Genomic DNA, 9837 nt, shown 5'->3' on the forward strand with positions numbered 1-9837 from the left:
GATACGGGCTAGGCATACGTTAACCAGCAAAATACAGGGCAATATAATAGCGTATAATAATCCACTACAGCACTATAACAATACTATATAGTATTCGGACTAGAGACTGATCTTTAAGGATTCAGGATGAACCTGCAACCCTTTGGATCTAGGAGCCCCTATTTATAGGCGGCGTTCCTACAGCGTTTACGTAGCGCGAATCTAATGGTTCAGCAGAACCCAGAACCCAGGGCTGTATGCTAATATTAGGTACTGTCAAATCTGCACGTGACAAAATATTAATTGCAAATATATGTTCCTAGGTTACGTGCGCGCGACAAAACCTTGTAATTGGGACCGACGAGGTATTTGCTAAGTGCAGGTACTGCAGGATCTTTTGTACCATTGGCCTATCTGTTTCATCGTCGGGCAGATATGTGACAAAATATTTTACTATAAATACTCCTAGTCTCAAGGCTCACCCCTAGTCGCGCGATCCATAATTAAGCCGTGGTTGAATTGTGGCTTTGCTTGTACCCTCTGGGTCAAAACCAAAGAATTCGCGCAACGTGCATTGTCCTCAGTCTAGAACGAGCGCTTTCTTTTTGCACGATTTAATTGACCAAAAGTCCATGTGGCTGGTAACGTATATGGAGCGCTCGTCTCCGTTCGCGCAGCAAGGGGGTCTAGTCTGAGCACTGAGACTAGTCCACCTTGCGAAGCAAAGGTACCTACCTAGTTTAGTTTAAGCACTAAGACTACGTCATAACATTAATTATCCCCTATCCTAATCTGACTGTGATTCCATCTATTCTGACTGTGCATCAGCCACACTAGCCACAAACAGCCACCAGCAGCACAATCAAATTGCCTATCGCAGCAAAAGGCCCACCAAACCCACCAAGCACCACCAGAATCATCATATTTTTCCACGTGCACGCGCGACCATGCATTAAAACCACTGCATTTTTGCATACACGCTCGCGATTACCACGCATTAAGACCGCTGCTCTGTATATAAATACGCTTCTGGAATTATTGGAGCTGTTATACTCGTATATAAATTTAAAATAAAAATGCAGCGCTTTTAATGCATGGTCGCGCGTGCACGTGGAAAGGTATGGTAACCTTGGTGGTGGCTTGCGCAGGTTATGTGGGGTGGGGTTGTGGCTACTGGTGCACAGTCAGAATAGGTAGATGTGATCACAGTTAGATTAGGATAGGGGTGACATCATCGCATCATGTCCCCAACCACACGACAGCTCTGCGCAGCTACCGGTACATGTTTCGCCCCAATATTCTCCAACGCACATACCACGTATTCAGCGTCGTCTGATTTACATATCGATCAGGTTGGATCTAAATTTGTGCAGCTTGGCTTTTTTTTTTGCGCATACGGTTACGGGTCCAGATCTCTTCCCATACAAGCTCCATAGGCCTGGCCATATTACCAAAAGTAGATACACCCAACGTCTGGCAAACAATCCAGCAACACTCCATCAAAGATTACTACCTAGCTATCTCTCAACCTCCTTTCGAGAAATTCCCCAAGAAGTCCCAAGAGTTACCAAGAATTCCACAAAACCAACCAAGTAGTTCCACACAAAGGGCCAGATCTGGAACGTCCACAAACCCCTCTCCCGGAAAAATAAAATGGGCTTCCCTACAGTCATCCTGTCCATCATGACGGGCGCCGTGTCCGCGGCGGCACTCTTCATTTCGGGATCCTCAATCCCTAGACTGCGCAAGTACGAAGACAAGGCCGAAAAGGCCGCCGAGTGGAGCAACATTGCCGAGGAGCGGCTTTGGAACACGCGGTATACTGTCGGCGCCGGCATCGCGGCTGTGAGTACTTTTTTTCCCCCTTATGATCGCCCCCTCCCAATCCTGGGCATCTATCTCTTCTTGGTGTGTTTGTGTCCGTTCATCTTGGAAAGTTGGCAAGAAATTGGTCTTTTACTAAGAGCTAAAGCAAATACAAAAAGGCATTCATCTCCCTCCTTTCGGCCCTCAACCTGATCTTCCTCGCCAAGGCAGGATGGTCCGTCGGCCAGCCCATCTGGGCAGTGCTCTTGGCGGTCGGGATCAGATACACTGCCGTCTACATGCACGACTTTTGGGCCAGCAAACACAAGATACCAATGATGGGCGCATACAACGATGCCATATCGGAGCAGAAGAACGTTAGCGGGATGCTGGACATGGTCGCCGCCGGCTGGCTTACTATCGCACTGGTGAGGCTGTTGACACTTTGAACGCCGGGGACACAACGAGCGCAAATGGGATTCATATCTGAAAGATGTTGACGCAAAGTTTGCAATTGAGACAACTAAATGCCAGCTTAACAAAGACGTCACCCCTGCGAGGTGCGTATAAGAGACTAAGAAAGAAGATACATCTGAAAAGGGATATGTGTAAAGAATGTTGAGAAGTAAAATGTTGGGAGGGGGAAATATTTTTTCCCCCACCTCCTTGTGCCATGTTCAAATTCCAGAATGCGAATGTTGAATCCGCTCCCAACTTCTGTCCCGGAACCAAAAGCCCCCTATCACGGGCCTGGATAGCTCCAGTGTTGCGACTGCAGCTATAACCTGCAACTATTTACTCGTTTGGCAGACTCATTAGACCTGAGCCTCGGCGGTCTGCAAAGGTGGTGCAGCGTTGGTTCTCTTTTGCAAGCCAAGGCCAAGCTTGCGCTTGATGGCTTTCCAAATCTCGACCAGGCCGATGTAGACAGTCAAGCATGCAAACACAACGCCCCACTCCCATCCGATAGAATCGTGCTTGAAGATCAGACGGTTGACGTAGGGAATGTAGATGACTGGGAACATGATGACAAAACCAGCCATGACCGACCAGAAGAGGAAGCGGTTGTGCCAAACCGTCTTGAAAACGGCCGTAGGACCGTGCCATCCGCGCTCCGGGTTCATGTTGAAGAGCGATCGGGTGAAGTGCTTCACTTCCCAAGAGGTGACAAGCAACAGGATAGTCAGGGTAGCATACGTGGTTGAGCGTGCGCGGAAAACCACACCACAGGTCTCATTGAAGCCGTCGTTGCACCCGTGTCCCAGACCGTGCTCACCCGGCATGCCGTAGGCGACCGAGGTGAAAGCGGCCAGACAGAGACCGCCCATAAGAACACCGTATATCATCTTGTCGCGGATCAAATCCCACGTGAAGACACCGACACGAAGATCATGGGGCGGTCTAGTCAAGATATCGGGCTGCTTCTCTTCAATACCCAGACCCAGGGCCAAAAACGATGAAGTAATGAGGTTGACCCAGAGAATCTCAATGGGTGATAGAGGAAAGATGGAAACACCGGATGCATCCTTGAAGGACAAGCCGATGAGCAGAAGGATGACCTGAGAGATGTTGGAAATGAGAAGATGTAGGATAAACTAGAGACCATGTTAGTTTTGCTGATTGCAAATTGGTACATATGTGAACATGACTTACCTTCTGAATATTGTCAAACAGCCTTCTACCTTCCTCGATTGCAGTAACAATGGAAGCAAAGTTGTCGTCGGTAAGGACCATGTCAGCTGCTTCCTTGGCAACGTCGCTACCGCGCTCACCCATGGCGATACCGACGTCTGCAATTTTGAGAGCGGGCGAGTCGTTGACACCGTCACCCGTCATGACGCAGAAAGCCTTGCGGCGATGCATGGCCTCCAACATACGAACTTTGGTGGTGGGGCTACAGCGGGCGAGAACAAGCGGGAGTTTGGTCAATTGGTCAACCTCTGCATCGGACAAGGCGTCAAAGTTGGCAGCAGCCATAACAGCATGGCTGGGAAGCGGGTCCATGTCGTGAGACAGAATGCCGACTTCGTACGCGATGGCGGTGGCAGTCTTAATGTGATCGCCAGTGACCATGTGAACCGAAATGCCGGCTTCGCGACACTTCTGTACCGCGCCCAGAGTCTCGACACGGGGCGGATCGTACAGTCCGGCGAGACCAAGGAAGTGCAGATTGCATTCGGCCTGAGGTCGCTCGGAAAGTTGCACATCGGGTCCAACAGCCTTGCTAGCGACGCAGAGAACACGCAGACCCTGTGATGCAAGTTCGTCGGCCTTGGCAATGATTTGCTGCTTCACGTCGTCCGAGTCCTGGAGAAGAGGCAAGAGAGTCTCAACGGCACCCTTGGTGTAAACCGAGCGAAGATTAGACTTCTTCGTCTCGTAGACGACACTCATGAGCTTGCATGAAGAGTCAAACGGGAACTCAGCTACCATCCGGCGCTGGTCCTGTTGCATGAGATCGGCCTTGCCCTTACCGAAGCGCATTGCAAAGACTTGCAGCGCGATTTCGGTGGGTTCACCAACGGCAGTCCAGTTGCCGGGGGAAGAAAGGGTAGCAGTAGCAGTTGTGACGGAACCATTGTCCGTCTCGTTAGCTTTGCCGTCTGAGACGGTAGAGTTGTTGCACAGAGCTATTGACTCGCAAAAGTGAGTAAAGGCCGAAGACTGGATTGCTTCGGCAGCCTTCTCTTGGTCGATCGTCTCCCTGACCTTGACACTGCCGCTAGTAGGATCGTGAGAGTCCGTAGTGCCCTCGACGGATGCCGTGGTTCCGTTCGGTAGCCAGATCTTACGAGTGATCATACGGCCTTGGGTCAACGTTCCAGTCTTGTCAGAGCAAATGTTGGTGACACCTCCTACGGCCTCCAGGGCAGACATCTTGCGAACAATGACGTTGCCACTAGCCATGGCCTTGGTGCCGACCGCCATTGTAATGGTCAACACCGCAATGAGCGATTCAGGAATAACGGCCACTCCAACGCAGATACCGTAGATGAGTACCTGCTCACCAACCTCCCATTTGCTGGCCGAGAAGACGATGACGACGAGCAAGAGAGCAAGACCGAAAAGCAGCAGAGCAAACTTGCTCAGCTTTACTTGTAGAGGTGTTCCTTCGAAGCCTAGAAGGCGACGAACGCCGCGCTTGAGGCGAATCAGGGTACGAGCGAAGAAAGCCTTGTCATTAGCCGTGTCCTTCTTGTTCCGCAACATGTCGGCAATTTTGCCCACTTCAGTGAACATGCCAGTGGCGACAACGATTCCGGTACCGCGACCACGTGTCACTGTGGCCGCAGAGTATACCATGTTCAAACGATCGCCCAGGGGCACGTCGGCATCGTCGAGGACAGCCTCGGGGTGCTTGCTGATCGGAACGGACTCGCCAGTGAGAAGGGCCTCGTCGGTAGATAGGTTGATACCGCTGACCAAGCGAAGGTCGGCAGGAATAACATCACCGACACTGATCATGACCAGATCGCCCTTGACGAGCATCTCGGCCTTGATCGTTTCAATCTGTCCATTACGAACCACCTTACAGGTTGGGGCAGACAGGGCATACAAAGACTGAATTGTCTGTTCCGCTTTGTAGTCTTGAACAAGTCTGCAATTAAAAAGGGGTCAGTGACTGTGAAGTACCATGGACTTGGAATGAGCAAATGTGGCTTGTGTGGCAGAATACGCTTGCGGCGTTTACTCTTGCTTGTCAACCAATGATAGCTAGGGTGCTAAGCACATGGTAAAGTCATGCTCTGCCGTTGGCGCCCAACGGCCGAACCGGAAGAGCTAGTTTCAAGGACAGAAGAAAAGTTGGGATAAAAAGGTGGGATGGAGCAGTCTACTGCGCGCATGGATTGATACGCGACTCCAACAAATGCGACAAACTTACCCTACGACAATGTTCAGCACAATGACAGCTGTGATAACACCTCCTTCGATGTAGTCGTCAATGGCGAACGAGAGGATCATGACGATAAAGAGTACAATGGTCAAGCTGTTGGAGATCTGCCTTAGGAATATCTCCCAAAGGGATACTCCCTTAGCTCCCTCGATCTTGTTGGCGCCATCTCTGTCGAAACGAAGCGCAGCCTCGGCGGCGCTGAGACCATCTTCAATGTCTGTCTGGTAGAGTTCGGTGAGCTGCGAGATGGGCACGCAGTGCGCAGCAGTCCCGTGGCTGGAGAGGGCAACGACATCGTTGCCGAGTTGGGTCGTCTCAACAGTGCCAGCGGCGGTCGCGGATGAGCGCGAGGTCGTTGCAGTGAGGGGCACGAAGGAAGACGATGCGGTTGCGGCAAGGTCGGGGCGAGAGGCTTTGGCGGCAGTCTGAGGCTGCTGGAGCTTCTCTATTGCTTTTGATGGTTGATTTGAGGGCACATTTAAACCACTACTACCATTAGGCGGCTCGTCCTGCTCGGCGACGGTCTCCGCGGAATCGAGATTTGCACCATTCCTAACAGAATCGGATTTTCCCATCGATTCTCAAGCGGCTTTCAACTGCGACGGCGACGCGGGGGAAAGAAGAGCACTTTGTTTTTAGCAAAATGCCTAGGTTGTTTTGGTTTGGTGAGTGGTGAAGAGTGGGAGACTGCGACTTGGTGAGATGGAAGGAAGTAAAGGGTTTTTTTGATTTACTGAGCTTGGCTCTGGGGAATGTGTACTGCTTTAAATCAAGACAAACTGCACCTCGAGAGGGCTGTGGCGTGGGTAGGTCTTTCCAGAAACGGGGAGGAAATCGGTAAGAGACCGGCCGGGCTTCAAGGCAGTCTCTTATACCAAAATCGCAAACACAGCGGGCCCCCGCATGTCCCGGAGACCGGAGCGTTGCGATCCATCTCAGGAACCCTTACAACGCAAGACAACTTGGTCCCGTGCTCATCCAGGGAAAGCAACAATTAACCTAGACTGGACTGCGGATTGGTGAGCCAAGACCGCCGTTTACAATGAAAGCCTGGATATGGTTTAGCGCCATGCCGGGGCACAGTACCGGACATCTCACCGAGTTGCAGCCCAATGGAGGTCGGTCTGGACTGTTTGGAGAGAGGTACTGCCAATCTGGCCCTCTCTTGAAATGCTTACAGTACTGGCTGGCTTGGACCAACCATATACCTTCCCTTGGCAAACGGAGAGGAGGAAACAGTGCGACGTTTCTTTTTGTGCCAGCCAAGACCTCCTCCACTGCGTCATCGCCTGGTACGGAGATCAACTTACTAGGAGTCAAGAACGCTTGCTACCAATAAAGTTGTCGATTCATTCGCCAAGAGCCACGCTGGTGGGGCATAAAAGTGGCGGTGCATCAGTTTGTCACTTGGCGGTGCTTGGCTGGCAAACACTGGTTGCAGGCTACCGTTTAAATCGAGTCTATGACACTGTGGCCAACAATCAGCCAGGCTCTTTATGGTACAGAGCACCGTCCCTCCGTCGCCTGTGCCCTTGGTCGCCTTGTGACATTCCTTCCCGTCAATGTCGCCCCAAGTCGCCCTAGCTAACTCAATTGATGCGCGCGCGGGTAATTTGCGCCGTGACGCGTCCGATTCTACCAATCGCCATCTCCGTTCCCGAACTTTTTATCGAGTAGACATCCATTGTCTGCTGGCGCAAGATGGTCTCTTCTCATTGTTTGAATGCATGTTAAAATCCTTACGGCTATACTGTGTACTGATTAGCATTGTCCCCATTCTTTGATCTTCCTTGCCAAGCTACTACTATACTTGGTAGTGCTTATCTCCTCAGGTTTATGAGGAAACTTCTCTCTTAATTGGCTTCTGCAGCGATGCCCAGCTTTGAGTGTTCGTTCCAATTTGGTGGGTCTCAGAAGTCGATTGTGGCCGACTTGCATGCTGTTCTAATGTACGGCGTACGAAATAGGTGTTCTAGACTTGGGTACGCCGTAGTAGGCATTGTAGGTACCTAACTACGAAATTACAATACTGGGGTACTTTGACCACATTCACAGTGGCGCACCTGCCTATCTTGCCCATCTGCTTTGGTGTCAGGTGGCAAGGCGAGCAAGGCTAGGTAAACACGTGGCGAAAACTGTCGCCTTTCCACGATGATATGATTAGCAGGGCGATATTTACGGTGTCAAGTGTCAAGGTGTTTACTGGGCAAGCTGGCGTACACACCCCAGGCTCAGCCTTCTGTGGGGAGCAAAGGGAGGTAACCGACCAACCAAAATTACAGATATTCGTGCTACGCGCTGGAGCCGCTCATTGGTCTTTTAGCTTTGCATTTCCCTCCAAGCTGCGGCCTCAGTATCATTGTTCATCCTCGCTGTTAAATAGGTAAGTACACAATATTTACTTTCATCCCAACACAGCTAGCTATATTTCCTTGGCTTCCTGGCAAACTACCACGTACCTTGTCCAACCAGTTCGGATGACATGGCCGCCATCTGACGTCTACCCGCAGGAACAAGACATGTTTCCTTGAATCGTCGAATTGACACGGTGAAGTTTTGTCCAAACGTATGATAGTGCTGCATCTTCCCCTCCCAGCCAAGTGTTTTCCCCTCATCGCACTTGATTCTGTCCCACGGGGAAATCGTGCGGACAAACTGCCAAGCGGTTGCCCACAACCAATCACCTCGTCCCGGATGTGCCACCGGCCCCGTCGGTGGATGCATCGGCGTCTATCGGAGGTCCAGACCGGGGGATCTTTTTTTTTAGACACGCCTTGTCCGATTATTGCGGGACGGGTTTCGCGGGGTCGCGGGGTTCGACCTTGGCGACGAAGGGGCCAGTCGGTAATCGAACGGAGTAGCGCTCGATCTCCGACCACAAATGTTTTCTTTTGGATTTTGGAATCCAAACATTTCGCCCGCCAAGATGGTGCCAACGTGTCGCCAGATGAGAGCGTTTCCCACGTGGACTGTGGTGGGGAGCGTGTTGTTCTAGCCTAGGTAAATCTGCTGAATCTTAGCGGCAAAGACACACCAAACCGTTTTGCTAGCCCAAAATTTCTGCATCCGTAATATAGCTCCGTTACGTTCCTTCAGTCATCAACTAGGCTGACTGCTGCTCAGCCTCTTTCTTTGCCACAACCTCGATAAGAGCCATGCCTGATGCTACCTCTCGGTCATGAATTGTTACAAAACTTGGAGGCGAATGAGGGCCTTATTAGTCAGGTTGACTCTTTCAGTGGGGCGGGGTCGCTAGAGGCATGCCAGGCGCCAGGACCCTATTACAGTGAAGAGACATCCGGTATAGGTACCTACCTAGGTAAGATAGAGCTAGATCGATTGGGAAATGTGTGGCCTATGATAGCAAAAACCTCCCCTTCAGTGATCGAACCACGGGTGAAAAGAATCTGGCTGCAGAGATGCATTGGCCCTATCTACAGTCACACGTATTAGGTGCTAAGCTTTTGTTGGCATTTTGACTTTTAGCTTCTTGGTTAGCGACAGCGCGCAATCGCGGGGGAGGGGGCTTCTGGAGCCAGGCTGGCGCTAGTGTATGGGGGAGGCAGAGGAACCGAGCGTGGGTTCATAGGATTTCGGAATACAACGTTGTTGGCTATCGACTATACTAGCCTGGACTACATGTACACTGCTTGAACAACAGGTGAGCTCCTTGAAGCCTTGCCATCAAGCCTATGATGAAAGGAGAGGTACTGCTGGCGCTGGCCAATAAAAGCAGTCGCCATCTTCACCACTGGCATCTGTTTCCTGGATCTCTGGACCTGCATATTGGTGTGGTGTGGCCAAAAGGTCGTGTGATGATCAATTTGACGGCAGCTGAACATGTTTCGATATAAAGAGAGGGTGTCCTGGTTGTAGTCAAAGCTGGGGGAAGTCACGCGACCACCAAAAAACAACAACCCAACGCACAACGGGTCGCCGAAAATGTGAGAATCTTGCTCAAAATCTTGCTACAGGGTTGCAATTAAGAATCCACTGCCGAAGCGATATGTGAGCCGCGTCTGGGTCGCGTGGACGGTGAGGCCATGGGATAATTACCGCTGATCCCTAGACGAAAGCCGCTGTGGGCCTGATGTGTACAAAAATCCAGGCCTCGCCCACAAGAAGAAAGTGATTTACAACGGTGAATGTGCGTGATC

The 9837-nt window shown here is 51.2% G+C and overlaps 3 protein-coding genes across 3 annotated transcripts; 1 reads left to right on the forward strand and 2 right to left on the reverse strand.

Moving 5' to 3' along the window:
- Positions 1–1235: 1235 nt before the first annotated feature.
- On the forward strand, positions 1236–2472 carry MGG_05897 (uncharacterized protein). The gene is made up of 2 exons (XM_003711674.1): positions 1236–1824; positions 1965–2472. Exons 1-2 carry the CDS (start codon positions 1633–1635, stop codon positions 2232–2234), a joined length of 462 nt encoding a protein of 153 aa, XP_003711722.1. The 5' UTR covers positions 1236–1632; the 3' UTR covers positions 2235–2472.
- MGG_13279 (potassium/sodium efflux P-type ATPase) lies at positions 1917–6667 on the reverse strand. Its single transcript, XM_003711675.1, has 3 exons — positions 5669–6667; positions 3439–5383; positions 1917–3380 (listed from the first exon to the last, which is right to left on the reverse strand). Exons 1-3 carry the CDS (start codon positions 6253–6255, stop codon positions 2601–2603), a joined length of 3312 nt encoding a protein of 1103 aa, XP_003711723.1. The 5' UTR covers positions 6256–6667; the 3' UTR covers positions 1917–2600.
- A 1332-nt stretch (positions 6668–7999) lies between these two features.
- On the reverse strand, positions 8000–8404 carry MGG_15240 (uncharacterized protein; the record flags this gene model as incomplete). Its single annotated transcript, XM_003711676.1, has 2 exons — positions 8000–8052; positions 8140–8404. 2 exons carry the CDS (start codon positions 8402–8404, stop codon positions 8000–8002), a joined length of 318 nt encoding a protein of 105 aa, XP_003711724.1.
- Positions 8405–9837: the final 1433 nt, after the last annotated feature.

This window comes from Pyricularia oryzae, chromosome 3, assembly GCF_000002495.2.
Source record: "Pyricularia oryzae 70-15 chromosome 3, whole genome shotgun sequence".
Lineage (NCBI taxonomy): Eukaryota > Fungi > Ascomycota > Sordariomycetes > Magnaporthales > Pyriculariaceae > Pyricularia > Pyricularia oryzae.